This window comes from Eufriesea mexicana, unplaced genomic scaffold (genome assembly GCF_001483705.2).
Source record: "Eufriesea mexicana isolate 0111107269 unplaced genomic scaffold, ASM148370v2 scaffold653, whole genome shotgun sequence".
Classification (NCBI taxonomy): domain Eukaryota; kingdom Metazoa; phylum Arthropoda; class Insecta; order Hymenoptera; family Apidae; genus Eufriesea; species Eufriesea mexicana.
Genome location: NW_016908802.1, coordinates 117,313 through 142,048, shown reverse-complemented (window position 1 = coordinate 142,048; position 24,736 = coordinate 117,313). Strand labels below are relative to the sequence as shown.

Here is a 24,736-nt window from a genome sequence, read left to right as displayed (position 1 = left end):
AAGAGCGTGTATGTAAAGGTAGAGGGAATTAGTCTTGCAGCAATTTCATTGAACGCATGCGCGCCTCTAATCAAAGGTTAAATTATTCCTCCGGTTGCGCACGAATGCGATTGAAAATTCCATCGATTAAAATATCATTTATTAACGTAGAATCGGGCACGCCGATAACGCGGAAGTGTGACGTGGAGCGACGCAGGGGGAAAATAACTCCGCCGTAGGGGGGTGGAGAACGAGGGCCGCGATACTACGGCCAGTATTCGCGAATCAAAATCAATAGCAATTACGTGGAATAGTAACGACAAAGAGAGGATCGGGAACAGCGGGGACAGGATGGTAGTGGGAGTGTCGAGCTCGGTATTAACGGGAATACGAGATGTTTTCTGGGGCGGAAATAAAAAAATACCGAGCTACACTGGTAGGCTTACGCGCAGTTCATCTCGGTCGGATTTTTTCATTTTCGTCGCGGCCAGCGAGAACCGTTTTATCCGCTTGGAAACTGTCGTGCTGCATTGTTTTCGGGGTATCGGCTGAAAGAACGCGATAATCGAACCGAGAATGGCAATCGGGCCGCGTGTAAAGCGGCCGAAATTAAACGATAATGCAACTCGGCTGGCCGAGGCCGACGCAAAGGGAACTTTTCGAGAACGTGGGAAATGCAACCGTGGTCCCGAGTCACCACCATTGTGTCCAACTTGGTGGTCCAGGGTACCACCATTGCAACCCTTCGTACCCTTCCTCTTTCTCTTTGCCACCTTAACCACCGGGAAATTTATATTTACTCGTATCACGTTAAACTCGTTACTCGATTCAAATTTCCTCCACGATATAGGGCGACATCGATAATTAATTAATTGTCCGTGTCAAGATTTCAGTCAGGTTACTCTATTATACTCGTTTCTTTCGGTGCCCTCCGTTCTAACCGACTTCTTCATTCACCGTAAACGCTCTCGATTTAAGCACCCCGAAACCCAATGTCGATCGTGTTCCGAAACCATCTTCGAGATCGCCCAATAGCCGGTAGCCCCTTTTGCGGATCGTCCTTATCCCATTTCGCCAAATGGAAATCGACCTTTAAAAAGGTCCATTCCATAATTACCGATACCCTCGTACCATCGTTTATTCATTTCCCATTGCTCCTTGGCTAATCTTCCCCCTTAACCCCATTATACAGGTCGCTTCATTTATCACGAGTCGTCTTGGAAAGCCACGGAATCGATGAATCGCGAAGGTTAGTCGATTCACGGGATCGGCCGCGAAAAGTTGCCTCGATGATCAACCCTTGCGTATCGCGCGCATTAACGAAAGTCCCTTTGGGGATTATATCGAGTCGGGGCTAACCATTCCGAAACTATTTTCCCCGGTAGGCGCATAGAAACGTCCGAATCCGGGGAGCAGAGAAATTCCCGAATCAAGTGGAACGCTCGATTCCGTTGAATACAACCGCGTACCCTAATTCCTGTCTGCGAAGGACCGTTCTTGTTGCGTTGCCGAGCTGGCAAGCCACCGGCTAGCTATAGGCAATTGCAATTCCATCGGTTAGCGCCTTCCATGGTCTGGTCGGATCGTTGTTGCGTGCCTTGGCGAGGGTGGAGCGTTGAATGTTTAAGGAAGCTCGTCCCGGTGTATCTCGTTGCCTTGTTCGCAACGTTCTCCCAGGGCGGCTGTAACTGACCTCGACGAAAAGGACTTGATCTTATATACCGCGCGCTAAGTGCAACGCTGCTTCCTCTTTCCACCAAACTTTCGCCGTGAAATTTCCTTCGCTCTTTTTCCTTCGCGCTCTCGCCAAGGAGAATCCTATGGGATGTATACCGCAGAAATTGCGCGACGTTCTTGCGCATCAGACTACCCCGTTTTGTTTTCCTCCGCGCGAGTTCTTACGCGTAACCTTAATTTCACGAATCGTCGAAAAATATGCGGGCCGATAAGAAACGTGCTATTTACGCACCGACGTACGTATGCGAGGCAGGATTGCAATAAGCGTAGAAAGATCGGGTTATATTTCCATAATTTTCTCGGCGTCAAAACGTTTAAACGAGTACTCGCTAACTGGAAACAACGTAACTCGAACGGGAAGGAAAAATAAAATGCAGAAGGATGTGAAAGCATGCAGCTCGCGCAACGTTGACAGTGAAAAACGTCGGCCGGCTAATCCGATTATAAATAAAATTGAATTTTTAATCGCGTCGCTGCCGCCTCGTAGGGCAGGGGCGGACAGAGAGCGGGGAAAAATCGCGGACCAAGAATTAAAGTCGAACGAGCACGCCGCCTGGAAAGAAGCGGAACTGTTCCCCTTATTAAATTAGCCAGTGGCAGCGAGTAAAAACATTGATGGTAACCTCGTTAAGAATCGTTCAATAATGAATCAAAGAAGGCGAGTTGGCGCGGGCCAGTAGCCGTGGAAAACGGGTTTCCACGATGCTCGGCCATTTACAATGTCGCGATCAGCTCAAGAAGAAAAACCTTTAAACCGATCGTGTAATTAAATCTCTCGCGCGACTCCCTCCAGGTACCCGGTCGACGTCGTCGACGTCGACGACGTCGCCCTCTTTCTTTTCTCCCGTACGTTTCTTCCAGCTGGCTCTCGTTTTATTTCGTAGCCGCTCGCCATTCATTCGCCTCCTTCGCACTTCGCCCTCCACAACGTGGAACCGGCTTCTTGAAATAATGTAAAGCACCTCTTTCAAGCCAGCCACTCTCGTCTATACCGCCCGGCCCTTGTCCCTTTTCTCGAGCTTCCCCCTCGGCCGCGTTCGCGCACCTCTGAAGATCTGAATCTCTTTTCCTTGCCCCCTTGCGCGGTGGTTGCGGCTGCTGGTGCGAGCAGCAAATTTCTTCCGGCCTGTTTGTTGCCCCCTCTAACGATTACAAGACAGACACTTTGGTGGTCGCTGGAACGATATCTCTCGCGAGATTAGGCCGACGTTCTTCGAGGGTCGCACGAGACTCGGTTAAAGGAACCTTTTCCTCCCCGCGGATAACGCTACGTGGAAATTAAATTGTAAGATACGCGATAACGCCAACTACGCACTGAGAAGTTTCCGAGTGTCGAGACTCCTCGAATAAAGCACGAGTGGCATCATTCGCGGAGGATATAGAATTACGGAATCGTCGGCCTATTGGGGAGATTTGTAACGAGCCTTCCAACGAGATTCGTTTGTAGGCGTGAACGAGAAGCTTTCTAGCGTGAAACTGACGGAGGAAAAATTCCTGGATGAACAACCTACGTATGCATCCTCTACGAGTTTCTTGCACGTGCATCCTTGAGCGGCGAGAGCATGTTTGACACGTTTCCCTTAAGGTGAACAGCTACCGTCCCGCTGGCTGTGCAGACGGATTCGGCGTTCCTAGCCTAATTACAGGGCTGGGTAGCCGTGAGCACCTGCGTCTTCTCCCGTTTCGTTTTCGTGCCTTCGCAGCCCACACCCGTGACTCTCCGGCGCGAGAAACGAAGCCACGTAACGCGATCTCGCCACTTTCACGTCGCAGCAACGAGTCGAATTTCTTTCATCCGTGCGCTCTGAATCGTCTCAAAGCCTTTGTCTAGCAACTCTCGATCGGACAAACGCTCTACCGGTCAGGTGATTAACTTTCGATTGAAATTTAAGTTTCTCGGACGGCTAGGTCGTGGAAGAAAACGACTTGGCGGGAGCCGGGAAGGCATTCGAAGCCCGATAACAGGTTTACGCCGGAAAGAAGTTGAAACAGCTATTAGAAAGATTGCCGCTTGAACCGCTTCGAGAAAGGCGTCGAGATATTCATCCACGTTCCAACCTGTCCGAAATACCACAGGAATGCAGCCGTGCCGTGATTCCGGCCTCCATTTCTGCGTTGCGTGCCACATCGAACGTTTCTATCCCGATAACGTCCGTTTCCTTCGTGGAATCTCCGAGAAAGAACGAGAAGCGCACTACGATCCTTCCTTCCTCGAATTCAACGATTTTCATCGAAATGTATCCTGTACTATCGTTCGAGAGAGATAGCTTCCGACTTATTTGGACGAAATTAAACGCGACGCATGAAATGGCAATCGTGTCACAATACGGAGATGTGACGGAAGTTTCAAGGATTAAATTACGCGAATGAACGATTTCGAACGACTCCTTCGGATTCGCGTGATCGATGAATCAATCAGCGTCGAACGAACTGGTCAGAGAAAGCCGGGGACGAAGACGCGGATTCCCAGAGCGGATAAAATTTTATCGCGGATACGTGACCGAACCAGTTACGAGAAGTCTGTGCACGTGCATTCGCTGCGAAGAAAATGGAGAAGACGAGCTATCTGTCGTGTCGGTCGAGTTTCACAATCATTATACCGTTTTTCTTCTTCCTTTACACATTCTAAAATCCTCCTCGCTGTCATTCCGTCGTGTTAGTTGCTGGCGAAACTCGTTTCGATAACGCCAGATATTTTCGTGCCGCGAACGATAATCATAGGTGGCAGAAACAGCTATAGACGGACGCGTTCGATGCTTGAAAAATTCAGGGACGCGCATCCGATCTGGATTGAGCGTCTAGACGTAAATTCCGCGTCGGGACGCGCGTTCTCGTTTTATCGCTACTTCGACGTTATCGTTGCGACAGCAAAGCTGTTAAGATTCCCGCCCCAGAAGGGATTACGATGGACGTCGATAGCAGGATTATAGGAAACGCAAAAATACACCATATACTATTCACCTGGCTATCGCGAAGCCGTATACCCTTGTGTTATTGCAACAGACGTTACGTAGTTCCTCTTCTATTTGCTTCATTGTGAATCCAATTTGTCGAATATGGGGGACTGATACAATATTTAGCTCATATTCCTATACGAAAATATATATACCAATATATGTATAATAATACATATCGCATTCGCATTCGTATTCGTATTCGCATTCACATTCGCATTCGCATTCACATTCGCACTCGCACTCGTATTCGTATTCGTATTCGCATTCTCTATACGAAAATATATATACCAATATATGTATAATAATACATATCGCATTCGCATTCGTATTCGCATTCACATTCGCACTCGCACTCGTATTCGTATTCGCATTCGCACTCGTACTCGTATTCGCATTCGCACTCATACTCGTATTCGTATTCGTATTCGTATTCGTACTCGTATTCGTATTCGTACTCGTATTCGTATTCGTATTCGTATTAATATTCGTATTAATATTCGTATTAATATTCGTATTCGTATTCGCATTTGCACTCATACTCGTATTCGTATTCGTATTCGTACTCGTATTCGTATTCGTATTCGTATTCGTATTAATATTCGTATTAATATTCGTATTAATATTCGTATTCCTATTCGTACTCGTACTCGTATTCGTATTCGTATTCGTATTCGTATTCGTATTCGTATTCGTATTCGTATTCGTATTCGCCTTCTTATATTTATAATTCTCTTGCAATTTCAATGAGATAATTAATAAGAATTCTTACCTTACCTCCTTGTTCTGCGAAGTCTCAATAGGGCGTGGCAAATCAACAGTAGAGTCGGTCACGCGTCGAACCACTCACTACTACGTCCAAACACATCGAAGAATAACACGTAACTGAGGCAGGAAGACGTTGGCGAAAATTAACGACGAACCTCGCCAGTGTTTACATTGGATCCGATTTCCTTACCGGAAATCTCGCACGATATTGTAGACAAAGGGACTAGCGTCGTACGGCGTTACGGACGACTGATTCCGAATGACGCAATAGCCGGCGTAGGTTACGATTGTTGACATTCGGAACGTTCACATCGGTAGGAATAAAATTTTTGCAGCTGAACAGCAATTCTGAAATTAATTCTACTGGCGAGCAAGCAATCTGGTTCGTCTGTATTAAACATATACGGATATAAAACGTTTAGCGTTGACAGTACTCATAGGTGACACACCGCGCGACCGTACTACGCAACTGATATAACCGTATATTATTCCGTGACACGTTTTACTTTTCCAGGGTAGACTATTGTCGTAAAGAATGCTTGTCTCGAGTAGATCGTTATGCACCACTTTCTTTTTAACACACTATTCGCAAATTTCATCGACACTCGTTAATTGTCATAGGTGACACTCCGCGCGACCGTAGTACGCAATTGATATGACCGTATATTATTCCGTGACATGTTTTACCCTACCATGGTGGACTATTATCATAAGGAGTGCTTGTCTCGAGTAGATCGTTATGCACCACTTTCTTTTTACCACACTATTCGCAAATTTCATCGACACTCGTTAATTGTCATAGGTGACATTCCGCGCGACCGTAGTACGCAATTGATATAACCGTATGTTATTCCGTGACATGTTTTACCTTTCCAAGTTAGACTATTATCATAAAGAATGCTTGTCTCGAGTAGATCGTTATACACCACTTTGTTTTTACCACATTATTCGCAAACTTCATCGACCCTTATTAATATTAATTTCTACGCGATTACACACGACGAGCAATTCGACAACGTGCTAATGGCGACGCGTCACGTGAGACGTTTGAGCGGGAGTTGTGACGTCATCACTATGGGAAGGAAGCTGCGCGCGCAGATGTAGTTCGGACGCCTAACGTCGCACTTTTTCCTTTAGCGAACGTCAATCGAGTATAAATTCGCGAGTAGTGTTAGGATATTTCGCGCGAAGCCAGAAACACACGCGGACCGTACACGAATGCATTGAAGTTTAAGATTGTTCGGATAAACGAAGCAGTGTCGTGAGTTGAATGTACTTTTGTTAAATTACATGCTCGAAAAAGACGCGATTAGCGACAACGTGCCAGCGCAGCAAGTACGAACAGGTATTATCATTCCGACACCTTTAGTAGTAAGCTTGAAAAGCTTCGTAATCGCGTACCACAATTTTCCTAAGTTTTCCCAAGTAATTTGCGTGCTTGCAACAATGTTGAAACGGCGCCGTGGCATTTCTAATGTCCCTTGCAGATTTGGCATGCTGCAACAATGCTACAAACCACACCTAACCTCCAACACCGACACGAAGGCACACGACGACGTTTCGCTGTGTTGCGTGTGACACACCTGAATCGCTTACATTCTTTAGGGATATCGTTCTACTGTTGCAACGTGTTTCCGAGTCATTGTTGTCGTTTATTAAAAGTTGCAAATAATCCTACGGTATTCACCGACCCTCGAAAGTTTTCGAAGCGTCGCAATCTCGTTATACACGCGCGCAAACGCGTATATATAGAGTATGGTCAGAGCTCCCGCCGCGCTTTTCGAGATTTGCAACAATATTGTCCGATCGAAATTACACTGTATAGTTTTTCTCGATACCTTCTTCCTTCGATAACTTTTTCGTGCGAACGACTTAATATTCCCGCCGGCACTTTAATATTCCACTCCAATCAGCTCGACGTCGCCTCTGGCTAATAAAACCAAACAGCTTGCCCCTGTTTTTTAGGTTAAACTTCCAGCCGCTTTCTGAAATTCTCACTGCGGGGGCCACTAGTTAAAAATCATTGCACTCTTCGCTCCCGAACTATACTCTAATTTAGAAAGTTTTCGACCAAAGTGAAACGCCTTCGCGTCGAAACTTTTCACTCCACCTCAACGGTTCGACGCGTTGTTGATCTTCCTCGAGCATTTCACTGCTCGCTTTCCTCGTTCTGTGTACCTCCCTAACCGGAACACACGCTTACGTTTACATTGCGCCCCCGAGAACCGTTTATTATTTATGCCGGTATATTAAACGCGGTCACTGGTCGTAATCGATCGCTACTGGCTAACCAGTTTTCGGCCAACTTGTCCCGGCTGACTGTGCACTTTCATTAGACGTGCAGCGTAGATGATAGCACCGTTAATAAGGATTATCCTTGAAATCATAGATAAAGTTGAAAATTCGCGTTTTCATGACCCACTATGGAAAATTTACAGAATTATACGGTTAATCGCACCGTGTCGCGTTGCGTCGTCAAGATAAAGCTCGAAAATTTTCCACACGGGATTCATCGGGAACCAAACTTTCCGCGGCGATTTATATTTTATCAAGTTCCTCGTCGACTATGGGGGATAAATTTTTTCGAAGATTTCGCTGGTTGCCGGGAACGAAATGACCGTTTTATTCGAGCCGTGGTTAAGAACCACGAAATGACCCTCTCTTCGGCCACGAGCCAACAAGCTCATTAGTCTTCTTTCAACGATTCCCGAAGCTGCTTCCTCGCTCGAAGAGCAGAGTCGTACGACTTATTAAGTCACTCTCGAAATCTTATAAAACGCGCCCGTAGGTTCTTTATCCTAACCCAGCTTTCTTCTCCTTCGTTCCGCCATGCTGGATTAAAGAGAAGCTCGTCTTAAAATTCGAGCATGGATCCGCGCAATTTCGTAAGCGCGCTGGGAAAATTCACGAAACGCGATATCCCGTGGTTGAATTTTTCATACGATTCCCGAAGTTAATACCACGTTTAATCCGCATCACGAATTCATCAATCCCATTTAACATTTCAACTTTGTTATACCCTGTATTGTAACGGAAAGCCATTACCGAAACATATCACGGTTTCGCCGTTGTTCCGTTTCTTTTGCCTCTTTTACACGGGCACGGAGGAAGAATTACCGGAATAAAAAATAATGGAATATTAAATTACACGGGAATAACGGGAAACAATGTTCCATGGAGTGCACGGTGGTTCGTTATAAAATCCTATCGTTCGATCCACCGAGAGCGGCGGCAGAAAAGTAGAGAAGCGGACACATTGTTTCTTTAATTAACTCGCGTCGCGAGTATCGAAGCCCGGCTGCATTTACGAGTTCTCCCGATGGAGACACGTGCTACGTTTATTAGCCCCCGCCGATGGTCTTTGACCCGTGGAGGCGGTGTCGTCGTGCAGCATACCCCACACGAGACGCCGCGTCCACGCTAAGATCGCCATTCTATCGTCGTTTCTTGTCGTACGCCGACGTGGAGAACGATATACGTCGATCCTCCAGGAAACTCGATACGAGTAGTATCTCAGGAAGACGTACGACCGATTGGAACTGGCCTCGGAGACCGGTCCCTCGAGGTTTGCATCTTGCGCGCAGTCTTCTGCGTACAATTATCCGCTTTGCCTTCGTCTCGCCAGCCTTCGTCCAGATTCCGTTTGCTCCGTCCATTTTAACGCGCGGAATCGTCGAATCGGCGATTATACCGAGTAATAGACCTCGGAGAACGCTGCTTTCCTTTTTACCGAGGGTTCATTTTTCCAAATACCGACTGTAGTAAATAAACCGAGTAATTCAAAGACGAAGCAACCACGGTGATTGTCCTCTTTTACCTGTCTCGATGCAGGCTCACAGCCGTTCGATACGGTCCTCCTCGTGTTCGAAAACGGAGGAAAAAGAATATCGATACGAAGAGACTCCGGCAGCAGACACGACGACGCAGCAGACCGGAAGGCAGCGGACTAATTGAACAAAATTTTTCCTTCTCGACGTGGAAAGGAACAATTCGTCGGTAATGAAAGTAACGAAGAATTTTGTAATTATCAACTAACCGGGAGTGACTCTCGGACAAAGGGAACGAGTATGCAACAGGGGTGCTTTTACAACGAATATTAAAATTACCACTGCAGACGCGAATACCGTTCGTTAATACGAGCTCATCTTCCTTCGTCTCGAGCCCCAGCCCGGCCGACGAAACTTCTCACGATCGCGGGGCTCATCCACGGGACAAATTTTCATAACGCATCGGCGCGCGGCAGCTTGGACCCGCGAAAGTTCTCTTCGGCTCGGTAATAATTCCTACCTACACCTCTCTCTCCCATCGCGGTTGAAATCCTCCGTCTGCCCCGCTGCCTCGCGCTCCGGATGGAGAAGAATATCCGATAAATCCGTCCTCCGGTGTACTTGCCGACGTCTCCGATGTCAAAGCTTTCGAGTAGAGTGCGCTCGTCGTCGCAGAGAGGGTTAAGCTCGGCGTGTGTGCACGCGCGTGTACGTGAAACGACGGTGCGCGAATGGAAAGAGGATGGGCAGATAAAGCGGGAGAAAAAGGTAGAAAGAAACGGTATAAGGGGGTGGCATGGGGACGTAGGAGGAACGAGAGAGAAGAGAGAGAGAGAGAGAGAGAACACGGTGGGGGTTGAAAATGGTTGAGAGGCGCTCTTTCCAGGTGTGCACGAGTATGCGTGTACCAACACCGCGGCACGGTGAGACGAGGATCAACGTAACGAGACGTGCCACATACGCCCACCGACTCAGACGATCTCGTTTAATGAAGTATACCTCGCAATTATGTCGTTCGTGATAGCCGTAGATGTGCATTAGACGTCTCTTTCTTCCTGCCTCTGCGTCCCTCGTTGTCGGACCAGCAGGAACCGCGTTTTCGCGTCCCTCTCCGACTGTCTGCGCGACTCCGCGCGCGATCCCCTCGCGAGAGCAACCGGCACGAACGTATAGTATCTGAATTAATCAAGATATATATATACGCACGTTGGGACGATTTTTTCCTGCCGTGTTCGGCGTACAATCGTCCTTTTGTTTCAGCCCGGTCTGGGAAATTTATGAGAGCCGTTCTCCTTTCCCACCCACCCCCTCGCCGACCATCCTCTCGTTCTCTGACGCACCCTTTTTGTCTCTGGAAATTAATCCGTAATGCCGTTAGCCATCGCGAAAACGCCGTCTCCTCTGATACACGCCTTCGAAGAATTTTAATAACCTTTAACTGGATGGATGCTGCTTCAATTACTATTATAAAGAGGCCTCCGACGAGATCGTGACCCTTCAAACGCTTCAATCGTTTACGTTCGCTTCTTCCACCTTTCGAGTTCATTAAAATTGTATTATTCCGCTATTTTTCGGTTGAGAAGGAAAAAGGAAGGAGGGGGGCGGGGGAATGAAACATTGTCGAGATTGAAAACGTCGATTTCGAACGTCGAGTAAAATAGCGACCAAAGAGAAATACCTCGTTTCTCTGTTTTTCGTTCTATGTGCGATTGACATCGCGTTCTTCGTCGTTTCCATTAGAAAAATTTCGACAAACGCGAAAAACACGTTCGTACGGTTTCCTGACTGACGGGATCTTCGATTTTCGTCGGATCCGTTATCGCGAATCGCGGGGAACATAGTCACAGGATCGACGGTTCGCATGCAAAGCGTATTTCGCGCGAAACCGTGTCAATGACCGTCCGTTGCATGATTCCTGTCAAAGTCGGGCAATTACAGCGTTGAAACAATGGCGGAAGGCGTCAGCGTTTCGCGATTTCGAAAATTACCTGCCGTTCGTTTGGATAAAAATAAAAATGCAATAGACATTAAGCGGCCAGCAGCGGTTTCGGCGACCGTTGGTCGGTCAGCCGTAGATAGTTTTCGTTTTACGATTATGTGCCAACTATATCACCCACGCTTCTACGAAATACGCGTCAGGCTAATCCTCTATTCATACCGGCAGTTCGCACCGTCGACTCTTTTTCCCGACTCATATTTTTATGATAAACCCAATCTTCGCGCGAAAACAAGCCGAACCGCGTGAGAAGCGAATTGCGTTAATTTCCAGCAGAAGGGTAAAGAGAACAAAAAGGGGAGGAGAAAAAAATATAAAATGGGGAGAGACGGACAAAGAGAACGGGGATAAAAGGAAGAAGGGGCGAAAAAATCAGAGATACAAAGAGAGAAAGGGGTGAAGGATGGGTAGAGAGGGAGGAAGAGAGAGAGGAGGAGAGTGTGGGAGAGAAAAAAGTGGTCGGCGACGACAACGGCATTCCACGAAATGTCATTTCCATCGCGTCGGTCATCGATCAAGCGACGCGCGGTGAGTACGGTAACTGATATCGACAGGGTTGGACGACGGTGCCGACGTCCGCGATGAGTGACGTCTCGCGACCGGTGTCCATCCTCTATCCAAAATTTTTTTCTCTCCTTCCCTCCTCGGGAACGCGACAGTAACGATTTTTCGTTTCTCTCCGGCACACCTCGTACCTCGTCCACGTTCCTCCCCGTCCCCGTGCGACGCCCCTTGCTCTCCCGTCACCGTTCCGTTGGGGCCGTTTACACGCGACCGCTCGTGTTACCTGTCATGTAACGCGAATCGAATTCGATGTCGCGAAATGCGGGCCACGCTGATTATTAGCGAAGTGGGAGCCGTGTAAAGTATGTATCCTTCGCCGCGTCGTTGCTCTTTTACCCTTTGAGCCGCGGCCGCGACGGCGTTCTTCCGTTAGCTCGCGTTTAATCATCGGTATTCCAGGATGTTATCTCGGAATAAGCGCGTACGGAAATTATCGCGGGAATGCTCGCATAGGTGGAAGAGCGAGAGGCATAAGAGAAACAGATGGTCGGGAGGTAGTTCGTCTTTATAATAAAGGAACTCGAGGAAAAGGAAGTTCTTTGAGGAGGGCCGACAGCGCGCATCGATGAAGGCTGCTGCGAGCATCCAATTGCCTGCGTAAATTATGACCCCGACCCACGAGCGAGCTGTGCAAGCGTTAGAAAGCACAACGAGATCCCGATCGTCGTTCGTATTTTGTCGCTACGGATCGTTCGCGTATCGGCCGATAATTTCAGCTCCGCGTGTAATTGGATCGGCGATTCATACACGGCCGGCACAATGAAAATATTATGAATGGGAGATGTATGAAACGTGATCGCTAAATAAGCCAGATAAGAGGTGTCTCGTGTTACCCCGCCTGCTATCTTACAGTGACGTCATCGTGAACCGTGAAAACTACGCGATAGGATGTATAATACGGTTTCTTATTTCCGACCGCTGCATCTGCCTCAGCTCTGTTAAACGATCCGACCGGCGCGGTGCAGCGCGGTGCAGCGCGGTGCAGCGCGGTGCAGCGCGACGTGCCAGGAACAATACTAGCTGGAAGACGCGAACGATAGGCCCCTCGAACGATCGTCTGCGCGTTTATTCGCCCGATCGAACGACTCGCCGCGATTCTTCTCGTTTAGCCGGCTGTCTCGCGAGTTGTAAATTATGCCCACGTGCTTTCCTAAGCGCGAAATTACGTCCGGATTGCGTTATCCATTATGGCCGAGAGGGGAGGTCCGTGTGGCAGATTCACCGAGACTTCATAAATACCATTCCATTACTCACGGAATGTAATTACGAATCGCGTTTAATCGCGCGTCTTCGCGACGTGTAGCTCGTGCACGAGCCACGTGGTCGATCAAGCGTTTTTAAATATTTCCGCAAGCGGAGGCTAATTAAGGCCGATCAGCGACGCACCGGTACCACCACTGGCCAAGTGGAATTCCGACTGGCGACAACGGCATTCCGATCGAATCTCCAATGATAATTAGATCGGCACGCACCTTCGACGTGGGAGCGACGTCGAAGACACGCGCGTCGCGTTTCGTTCTCGCTAGAGGTCTATCTGCTCTTTGGCTAGTCGTTTCACGGAATTCGGCTGGAAACTCGCAGAAAGACGTACATACGCGGATTATACTCGTATCCCCCCATCGAAGAATTCAATTTTTGTCGAAGGGCAGCGGATGCAAATGAGAATAATGCTCGTACAATTAACGTAACCTGCACGTATCGTCGGGAACCATAATACCCTCTCATAAAATGCGAGCTTTAATTGCATTACCCCAGTCAATAATCTCGAGGCACTTGATAAAGGGAAGAAAAGGGGAGAAATAATAGAGGAAAAGGAGAAAAAGAAGAAAATGGTAAAAAGAGGGGCAGGCAATTCCATTTTCAGGTACAAGAGGAACAACCGCACCTCCTCGAAATTCGAAATTCGATTCGACGCGAAATTTCGTCGGTCCGGCGAGATAATCGATCGCGAGGGACGGGGAGGAGCAGGCCGGCGGCAGATAATTGCTGACACCGTCCTCCAAAGCCGGTTGACGCTCTTTTCTATCTGCTCCTTATAATTTATTCGGCCGCCATAAATCAGTCGAGCGCGACGAGACCGCGACGTGCAACAGGCCGACCATGTAAATGCCGATGCACCGAGCGTATCCGAGGGCGCGCGCGCGCTCGCGCACACACGCACACACCGTCGGCCCTTGCTGGCCACAGCAGGTCCCTTCCACCGTGAATTGATAATGTAATTAGAGCGGCGAAAAAGGATTAGCTCGAATTAGAAATTCCGCCAACACGCTCGGCTCGGCCGTTCGAAGGCCGGGTGGAGAGAGCGGGCCAGAGAGAAGAGGAGGCGACGGTCCATGCTGGCTCGTGGGAGAAGCACGGATGAAACGAGCGGAGGGACGCGAAAGAGCGAGCGAGAGGAAGCGAGCGAAGAACGTAACCGAGGCAAGTCTCCACGGAGGACTTTGATTTATGCGTCCCGGGAGCGCTTCACGGAGAGTGCAGCAGCAACCGTGTGCAGCTCGCCGAGCCCAAAGATGCATGGCCAACCGGACGAGCAGTGCACCGACGCCGAACTCGCGTCTCTATAATGTTGCCCTCGATCGATAGCCGCGAGAACCAAACGCGCGCTCTTTTTCTTTCCCCGGTGCACGCCTCGCAGCCTTCCATGCCCGTTCCTGCACGCCAGAGCAATAGTTTTCCATCCTCCGAGTTTCAGCTTTTAATCCCTGGGAAAATAATTAACGACGCGTCACGGTGTACTTCTGACACGGATACGCGGGCTTCCTCGCTTCCCGGCTAATCTTTTAATTTGTTACGCTTTAATATGGTTATTCCTTTTATTACAAGATCGGAACTGTTACCGAGAAGACGAGTGGATGTTAAATCCCGCGGTTCCAAGCATATTTCCCCCTGTTTACATTGGAAATTTTTAACCATTCTGGCTTGAGAAATTCTCTCTTTCCCGCGAACATTTCAAACGGCAAGTAGTATTCGACGCGTACGTTTGCGTAATACGGTAGCATCGACGAAATTGATCGTCTCTCGCGATTATGACCCGATCTAAAGATTTTGGATTTGGAGAACGACAGCTTTTACAACGCGAATCGCGTGTCCCTCTTCTTCGGAAAGAACGTCTTCTCTTCCATTATTCGTAATGAAACTCTCGCAACCCTCCACCCATTCTTCTCCCGTCGTGTCATCGATTCCTCGCAACACCCGAGTCCCGATACGCTTGGACGCGGTTCGAAAAACGGTGCTGGCTCGGTTCGTCCCTCGAATCCGCTGAAATCGTTGCCGAAGAGCGGCGCGTTCGGGGCGGAGAGGGTGGTGCGACGAGCGTTGCCGGCCGGACGGGGAATCGTGTCCGTGGGCAACAATGGCCGCACAGTGTTTCAACGAGGCATCACCCACGGCGAGTGTATATACCATAGTAAAGGTTTCGAGGCCTAAGACCGCATCGGGCTGACGACATCCCGCTGTTAGGTCGGCCCTTTCAAGTTGGCCGCCGCGGCAGCGGGAGGCACGGCTTGCCGGACCTCCGATATATTATTACCCGAAGTCATTAATGGTAAACTGCGATTCTCCTCTTTTCCCTCCACGCGCCGTCCACACGGAATGCCCGGCGAGAGAGCAGGATGCGCGGCGTCTCTCTCAGCCACGGCGTCTCGTGTCTCGCAGCCGGTTCGACGGATCTGGAATTAATCGAGAAATATCGAATGCTTTATTGGCCATACGTTCGCCCTACACGCGCGATGGAGTAGTACGGATAATTAATTATCTCCCTCCGGGAAACGCTGATACTCCGGTACTTGGAATTTCTTGTCTCCTCTACCCGTATCGCGTATTCTCTCGTCCCGCCGTTCCTCGAATCGCCCGAGTTCAAAAATTCGTTTCACCCGGTGAAGACGACGCGATCTTTAATCGAACTGTTTAATCCGATCGCGTAAAACACGATCCCGTGGTTCATTAGCCACGTTCAATTTCGCTCCCGAATCGATCCACTTTGAATTTCACCGAATCGAACCGTGAAGTCCTTCGATTTCCTGGAACCCGAGTTCGAGGTGTGCGATTTTTACCGATTTCCAAGTCAAATCGAAGCGGAGGAGTCTCGCGACGGTGGCCGACGACCGCGCGATCACGCGAGCAGTTACTTTCGCGGCACTCTTCTATGCTGCGAGTTGACGCATCGCGTAAATCCCGAGGTCGATCGAACGACTCGAAACACGGTTACTCGGACCGGCTCCCTTGAAACTTTGTCCCAGGGGGTGGTCCTGCCGGTATTCGAGCGCTTCCACCCCATCGTTCACGGGTACACGCGCACTTACGCGCGCGTCAGGCGAACCGATACACGCAGCCTCGCCTTTACAGCAACGCGCACATGGACGAGAGAGCTTTCTAGGTAGCGACGGCAAGTTTGAAGCCCGTTGTGCCTCAGAATCCGTACTTAGAATCCCTGGGCAGAGTTCAGGCTGCGCATTGACCGCACGAAATCCTGCGGCGTTCTCACCTTCCCTGGCGACCGGCGTCTGTCGCGAGACAGCGACGACAGCCACCGGGTCGACTTCAAAGAACTTCGATAGGACCGTGATGGAAATCCGCGTCTCCGCCGCAATCTCGGGAAACTCGGTTGATTAGATACTCTCCTTGAACGTTATACAATCGAGACCCGATTAATTGGCGCGAGACGCGATAGTACCGACGGGGCGCTGCTCGAAATATCGCGAATTAAGGACTTTGTTCTCCGTTCGTTTCGCTGGGATACAAATTTCATTGCAAAAGTCTATTTCGAAACGATCGTTTCCCTAAATTAATTTCCCTTTGTCGAATTTACTTTTGGGGAAGATATCCGGAGCGTTGGGTTCGATCGAGATCGACGAATCGTTTATCGCTTCTGGAAGGCAATCGGGGAGGCAAAGCGGTAACAACGTGCAGCAATTTCGTCGGAATATTTTTCTCCCGACGACAGCGTCGTTGCACCTTCGGATCACGTCGACGTCGTCGTCATTTTCGCTAGACGCGGCGACGGGGCGTTGCAGCGTCGGCGAGAGAGTGCACTCGTTAAAAACTTTTCACGGCATTCATTCGAATGCACTCCGTCAAAGTGCGATGCGAGGGTCAGACGCGAGAACTCGGGTAAAAAGATGGCAGATTTTCCTGTCGTTCTTCGTTCGTCGAGACGACGAGCCCAGGTTATCGCGCAGCGTCCTCCGCGTATCGTCATTATCCTCCGTGTTCGGGTGCGCGCTTCCGCGAGGAACATTTTCTTTCTCCTTTTTCTTTTTTCCTTTTTCCTTTTTTTCTTTCGTTTTTTTTTTCAAGACAGCCCGTGTAACGAAATCGCGAAACGGGAGGTAACGCTTCCCGACACAGGAAGCTCGCGGCACTTCAATCTCGCTTTCCGCGCGGATCGTAATAGTCTTCTACCCCTTTGCCTGTCTCGCTGCGCATTTAGAGAGTAACGACGACGTGACTGACGGAGGAAACGACTGAAAGTCGCGGTTACAATGGCCACGACACGACTGGTGTTTGATTCGCGAGAAGGAAGAGTCATCGTTTACTCTCGATGTCGAGAGTATCGCAATTAATTACCGCGATACCTTAACGCGGCCAACAAAAGGACCGGGCCATTGTCTCGGGTAGCGGTCTAACCGGTATTATTATAGCCCGTACACTTGCCTCGATTATATTGAAAAAGGCAAACGACACCCGAACGCCTCTAACTACCGCTAAAAGACGCAAACATCTCGCCTGCATTAAATTCGGAAGCGAAAAACTCGATGCCAGCGTGGAGTAGGGGAACGAAAGCAAAAAGGTAAAACGCGGACGGAGAGGAGAGAAAAAGGTCGAAAGTGACCGGTCTGCCGTGATAAAAGGGGGAGGAATGCCAGAGGGCCGGCGTTCGGACGAGAAGGAAGCTGGTGCGGAGCGTGTTCCTTTACGTCAGCTTGAACGCGGCCTTTTTTTCATCGTGCTCGCGTTAGAGGTGCACCGAGAGAATGCACCGGTTGCAGGGCGCAGCTGCGAGTGACGCGCGAGGCGAGCGACATGCGGCCGCGGTTAGGACACGCTCGTTTCACGGAAGCAAAGCTCATTCGAGCTCCGTTTGTAGCAGCAACGGTCAGCAGCACCGGCAAGCTTTTTACCGTGCCACGGTTCCTACGTACAACGGACGCGTAGTACACCCGATGCACATGGCGTTTCTGTCTCAGCCGTGCGGATGCTGTTCGAGCCACGATGACGCCGTATATCGATTACCTGCCGCTTACGGTGTTATCGAGACACGCTTAATTAACGGTGAACAAACCGCAGCGAGGAATAAGCGAGGCCGGTGCCTTGGGGTCGGTTAATCGCGACGCGAACACCTAGGAAAGGAAGCGGTGAGAAATTACCTGGATCCTATAAAATCTACTATTTTCTCTCTGCCCCTCTCTCTCCGTCTCGCTCGCTCTCCCTGCCGCGACTCGAGGAATCCATCCCGGCGTGACCGGCGATTTTGTTCTCGTTTAAAACGAATACCTCGAGGTCTTTTACGGTAATGGAAAGCCTGGAGATACCGTAAAATCGGCATTTCTTCGTGCCGCTCGCACCGCCCTGCGTTTTTACGGCTACTCTCTTCTAATGTACTCCCCTCGAATCGGTGTCGATAGGCTCGAGTTTACCTTATTACGGCGTACAATCGTCTGTCCTTTGTTCTTCGTTTCACGGAATACAAAGGCTAGGTAAGGTCCGACATTCGATCTTCGTAAAAACTCGTTAAACTTAACGATCCAATATCGATCGTGTCGTCATCGAGTCCTTTTTCTTTTTTTTTCCCCTCCTTTCTTCGTTCTTCCCGCGACGACACGAGTAATCGAGCTGAGAACGCGCCGGAATTCATCGGCGTGGAATTTTTCGCGAGCGCGAGAAACATGGCGCCGAACCGCGCTCGTCCGCGAAAAGTCCTAACAGCGGTCTAAAATGGCATTGTGGCGCGTCGGTATGGAACTAATGAACTCACGACGGGGCTTTCACGGACAGAGTTATTACAGCCCTCTCCCCGGCTATAGTACTCCTCTCGGCCTTGCCCCCGTGTTAGTCCTCTTGGTCCGTTCCCCGGGGTACTTCTCGCCGCCTTCTTCCTTCTTCGAGACACAGCACACACACCGCCTGCGCCGTTCGTCACTGTGCCGAGCACCATAGCTGACCGGTATTATGGCAGATCTATCATTCCTCCGTCTAAATAAGCCTGGACCTAGTTTTACGAGCCTTTCTTCTGGCCGTTAGTCTTCTTAGCAGCTCTTTTTATCTACCTCGAACGTGTTCCGCACCTCGGTGCGCGTAACAATCGCGATTGTTGACGCCAGGTGCCGATGTGGAAATAATGAAATATCGGTGTACGCGAAGAAAGTTTAATTTATCGCGCACTTAAAACAGATATACGGATTAACACGGTCTAGACGTTACTTTCGATAGAATTACTTGGTTGTCTAATCCTTCCGTAATCCCAGGTAATCACCGTGCCGATGTTCCCCGGCTACGCCCGTTACTTCGCACTTCTTCAACCGTCTGAATGTTTGCCGAGCAGACGGAATATCCTCGCGCCACTTCAGCCATTTTCGCGGCCATTAAACCGAGCCACGAGCCGCATCCGCGAAGAAAAGCAACCGTGCCCCGGAAGAACGCGTCGCCGGCAGACGCATCGTGTGACGAGACGAGGAGGAGAGCAACGACAGCGGCAAAAGCGAGAGAAGGACTCGGCCGACTTTTCTTCGAGGAAAGTCGCGCCCGTAAATTCGCTAATTTGCTTTCAAAGGAAGCTTCCCGCTGGCAGATTTTCCGCGGGATAAATCCCCGGAGCGGCGAATAGATGGGGGAGGATCGACAAAGGGCCGAGCCTGAGCCTGAGCCGGCTATCTCGACCTCCTGTCAGTCGATCCCGCGAACCGTGCGGCAACAACTGACTCTCTCTCTCTCTCTCTCTCTCTCTCTCTCTCTCTCGCGACGACGTCTCATTGTTTGCGTCCCCTGTATACGCGCGTCTATACACCGGTGTCCTTTATCTTAATTCCATTACACTTCGCAACGCGACACAGCCCAGCCAACTGCGTGCCGGTAATGCACCCTCTGACTCGGCCTGCCCGGCAACAACCACCGAGCTACCCTTCTCCAACTGGCTCGTCACTGTAATTTCGTGCAAGCTACTTTGACGTGTCCTTGACTCTCGACGCTTGGAAACCTCCAACCCCTTCCTCCTTGCTCTGGACTCCTTATTCATTCTCGGTAATTCAAGCCCCCTCCCCCCGCCCCGCCGCCGGAGACTATCGTCAACGGGGCGGAGCAAGGGGGTCCGTGGTGTTATTTCTTTACAACCGAGTCGTGACTCCGGTATTTTATTCGTTTTCTCATTGTTCGACGATCGCGTCGACTAATTAGACCCTCGTTGCATACGCCGACTTTTAAGAGCGAAACGAGGCATGCTCTGCTACCACTGCCAAGTGTTTGTCGCTTGCCTTGACCAGCAGCTGGATTGCTTCCGTTGTTTCCATCGGGCAATGAAAAACTCGTTGTACACTCCGCGCGATTGACAGTGCGATTTCCACGAGACCATTGTATACCAGTGTATACATCGTCGCGTAATTTTCTTTGCACGCGAAACGTTCGCGTTCACCACGCGTTTGACACGAACCGCAGCGACTAACGAGGCCCTTTCTTCGTCTCTGTTACAGATAGGTACGACACCGCGTACGCCTGCGAAGGCAAAACACTGTGGATCGAGTGCGGCGAGGGGAAGCTGATCCACCTCATAAGAGCGAATTATGGAAGGTTCTCGATAACGATATGCAACGAGCACGGGAACACCGAGTGGAGCGTCAACTGCATGTCACCCAAGTCTTTCCGGGTGCTGAACAACGAGTAAGTATTCCGATGATCGTCGTCCTTGCATCCTACGTACACAACTGGTACCGAACAATCAGCCCGTTTCCGATCCTTCGTTCCTATCCCGCGAATCGCGTCGAGGAATTGCGTTATGATGGCATCGAACCGAATCCGTTCTGGAAGTTCGTCGATTTTATCGAAAGCAAAGGGGAGAAAGATATTAAAAGGAGGAAAAAAAGGGGAGCTAAAGGGAGAAAAAGGAAGGGAAAGTAAAAAGGGAGAGAAAAGTGGGAACACTCGCGCTGCCAGACATTTTCTATCCTTAATGAGTCGACTAGCACCAATTAAAGGAGACGTCCGATCCGATCGAGCGTAGATCGCGCTTGTCACTTGGTCCCCGGGTTATCGAGCGATCCGACTTTCCACATGGATCGGTATCTACACGGCGAAGCTTTTACGACCGCTCCATTCGAGAGATATCCAGCATGACACCTGGGAGTCTAGCTCGTTCCCTTCGCGGTAACGAGAAACGCTTCCTGAACGATGCCGTGTGCGTGTGTCCGTGTGTATATATCGATCATAGTCTTTCGATGACCTTGGACGAGGGCCGATCTGTACGATCTATCCGAGCGGATCTCGATCCGATCGCGCGGGATCTCCCTCGGCAGCCAGAGTTACGCGCGCGATTGGACGGTTCGATCGGTGGTCGGGAGTGAAAAATTATTAACCGTCGAGTATGCGGAAATTCGACTCGTCGATTTCGCGCGGAGGAAAGATGCCCGGAGATGTGTGGCCGTTGCTCGCACCGCGGAAACGTCTCTCCGAGATCGATCGTTGAAATATCGCCTAGTTGAACCTTCGCATTCGTTACACCGCGATTTTTCTCCAGCTCCCTTACGTTTCGTTCCGCGATCGTTAAAATTTTCAACGCGTATTTCTTTTTGCTTTCCGTACCTATTCGCGAACGGATCGAGTAAACGCTATTTCGATAACAGCGTCGAGAGCAGAAGAAACGAAGCCGGGATACTAAAATCTTTGATTCCGGCTGCGATCGTGGGGGAATTTAATAAGAGTATTTCTTACGCGATCGCCGTTATTGCAGAAAATTTATCGAGTCCCTGGAAAATTGGGACAGTTCCGAACGGATAGGAAAGAATACGAGCCATCGAGTTCCTCGACGCAGTTTGCTCCCTGTCCCTGTTCACCCACGGAAATGGAGCAAAGAGCATGGAGTCGAAATCGCGAGGAAATAAACGGAGGGGTAAAGGACGGGGGAAAGAGGATATATCCAGAGAAGAAGGAAAATGAGGAAGGAGTGGACGGCTTCATATGGTCCGGCGAACTGGCCAATTGCTTGACCATTGAAGAGCGTATTTCGCGGCGGATCAGAGCTGTAGGAAGAATCGCAAACTCAGCGGTCGCTTCTCTATCTCGGTCCTCGCGAACATCCCCTCTATTTCCTTCGTTCTTCGTGTCTGCGTCCTCCGAAGTCTCAGACGCACACAAACACACGCACGAGCGTATGCACTCACACACAAAATACATAAGCCTTTCATGCGCATTTCCGCGTGTCACGAGATCCACCTTCTCCACATAATCCCCCGTACGTCGGAACACCCAGCCCGACGATATCGTCCTGTTTCGGATTCCCGTCTCTGTTCATCCGACATTTTTATTTCTTCTGTTTCTTCGCGATCGTTCGATGATTCGTACGAAACGCGGCAAACCGAGCGCGGCAATCTGTCGCACCCGTTGGTCTGGATGATCGGTTCTAAAGAGCGGAGAGCAAACGAGGAAAATCGCGAGAGAGGCAGGGCAAAAGACAAAGGGATGACGGTGACGCGAAATTTCGTAGATCAGCCGCGACGCGCGTTTCGTCATTGTGATTAATGGCACCCTGGCGGAAATTAGTTTTGCGGTAAACCAAAAAGAGAAACGCGACTCCTGCTAGGTCGACAACGATAAGACCGTCAGCGTGCCGGTAGTGTGAATAATTGGGAAAGATAATCGCGATGACGAATCGAAATCGTATCCATTAACGTTATCGCCGCTCTGGAAGCGGTAGCTGCGAGCAAACTCGATCCCCGTTGTCGATTACGTTGCTGAAACCCAGAGGAAGAAAACGAAGGTCGAAGAAGAAGAGGATGACAATGACGAGGAAGGAGAGGCAGTGGAAGAACAAGGACAAGAAGAAGAAGAAGAAGAAGAAGAAGGAGCAGAAGAAGCGGGGGAAAAGGAGGAAAGGAAAGAAAAAGAAGGAAAAGAACGGGAGAACACAAAAGAGCCACGTAACCGCGTAAGAACCGCGAGGAGCACGCGTTAAAATCGAAATGCGCCACCGTCTGGAGGTTGAAGTACGTTTTCAGAAAAACGCATTTAAAGTTCGTGGCGCCGTCTCTCGCCGGGTGGAGCCGGTCTAAGGACCTCCTCTGGCTGAGGAGTAATAACTTCCGGATTAACTTTAAGTGGAGAAGTTCCACGGTGTTGCTTCTACGGTGAAGTCGTACACGCACACGTCTGTCGCGGTTCTACACGCGTGCATCCGGCGACTCTCTATGCGTTTCGCAAGACGAGGCAGGAGAGTTTGACGTCAATTTAACTCGTTTCGCGGAATCGATCGAGAAGATCACCAGCTTGCCTGATCGTAATCACCGTTCCTCCCTTCGTGTTCTCGCTCTCTCTTTTCTCTCGCTCTCTCGCGACAGTCATCTATAATCCCTTTTTTGCCTCTTCTCTCTTCGCGGATCGATCCAGACCGCGCGCCATATTTTTCTTCTATCTTTGCCGCGTCTTCAAAGTACGTTCCGCGAAACCGGAAAATTTTGCGCAACGATTTGTACTGTATTAGACTGTGTACTAGTCGATATCGAAGAATATCGCGAACAGTGTACCAGCGAAGACGACCTTCCGTGTAAGAATACCTCTTCCGGCGTACGTGTCGGTAGCTCGCTTAATTTCCAAGCCGAATTGGATATTTTCCTGGGTCATCCGGGCCCCATTTTCTCGGGTCACAACGAGAATTCGACAGATTTTAATCTGTCTCGTGGATCTACATTTACCGACGTGTCATCTGCTGTCGCGATGAAATATTATTCTCGTAATCGCTTCACGGTGTCTTTTAGCCTTCGACGAGTTCGCGTGCCACGCGTCAGAAGCGTCCAATCTGGTACACTGTTGGCGAAAACGTTTCATTAGCTAAATCGAGAATCAACGGCGCGAAATTTCGTCGAGGTACGGTGTTTCGCTTGGAAAATGAAATAATTCGTTTACGAGCAGTCGTCGCTTTACCGTGTCTCGAGTTCGCTTTCTTTTTCCGTTTTTCGTTGTTTGATCCCTCCACCTCTTTTGCAATAATCGATCCTTTGTTACGTTTAACCCGCTCTGTCCTCTAACACCAGGGTGTAGTCCTGGCAAGGTGCATCGACTTTCATAAAAATTCACACGCATGTACATAATCTCGCTTGAAACGTTTACCGCTAGGTGTTCTGGGTCTACCTTCCACTGTGTTTCGCTCCGAAAGATCCTTTGTCAACGTGATCCCCGTGAATAACGAGACTTTGTTCCCGTCATTAGCGCGTCGGCTGGCTTCGCGAATAAAACCTTTGTAACCCTTGCTCGACGTTCCAGAAATCTCGCCCGTGCAATTACTTCGATCGCCGACTGATTTCTGTTCCAATTTAAAGTTAAATACGAACTCGAATTCGGAGTTGGCTTTAATATAAATTCCGGGCTCCAATATAAATTCAAATTAAAATATCGTACGCTCCTCGGTCGCGTCGAATCGAGGATTTCGTTGTGCCAGTCGACGCGTCGCTCTAACACACCCTCTTAACATCATCCCCCAGAGAGATCCTTCTCCAGAGGTAAGCAAAATGGAGCAAGCGTATCCAAAATCAAGGGACAAGTGGTTCACGGTAATTCCGACCAAGGGTGGTAACCTTCTCTCTCTTTTCTCTTTCAACGCATCTCTGCGCGGGTACACCGGTGTGTGGTTTTACCAGCTCTCTCTCTCTTTCTCTTCACCTGCGCTAGGCTCTAGCCTCTCTGCCTCCCATTTATCACGTTTATCTTCAGCGATTATGTCAAAGTCCATTGATATATCTCTCTCGTTCGCGAGCCATCGTTATTGGACGCGC

The 24,736-nt window shown here is 49.7% G+C and overlaps 1 protein-coding gene across 2 annotated transcripts in view; it reads left to right on the top strand.

Annotated features, from left to right (window-relative positions):
- The window catches only part of LOC108546251 (latrophilin Cirl), a 290,348-nt gene that overhangs the window by 231,459 nt on the left and 34,153 nt on the right, over positions 1-24,736 (top strand). For both annotated transcript variants that reach the window (XM_017898239.1, XM_017898240.1), the window contains exon 3: positions 20,450-20,636. In XM_017898239.1, coding sequence (XP_017753728.1) covers positions 20,450-20,636 — 187 coding nt within the window. The remainder of the gene's footprint in view (positions 1-20,449; positions 20,637-24,736) is intronic.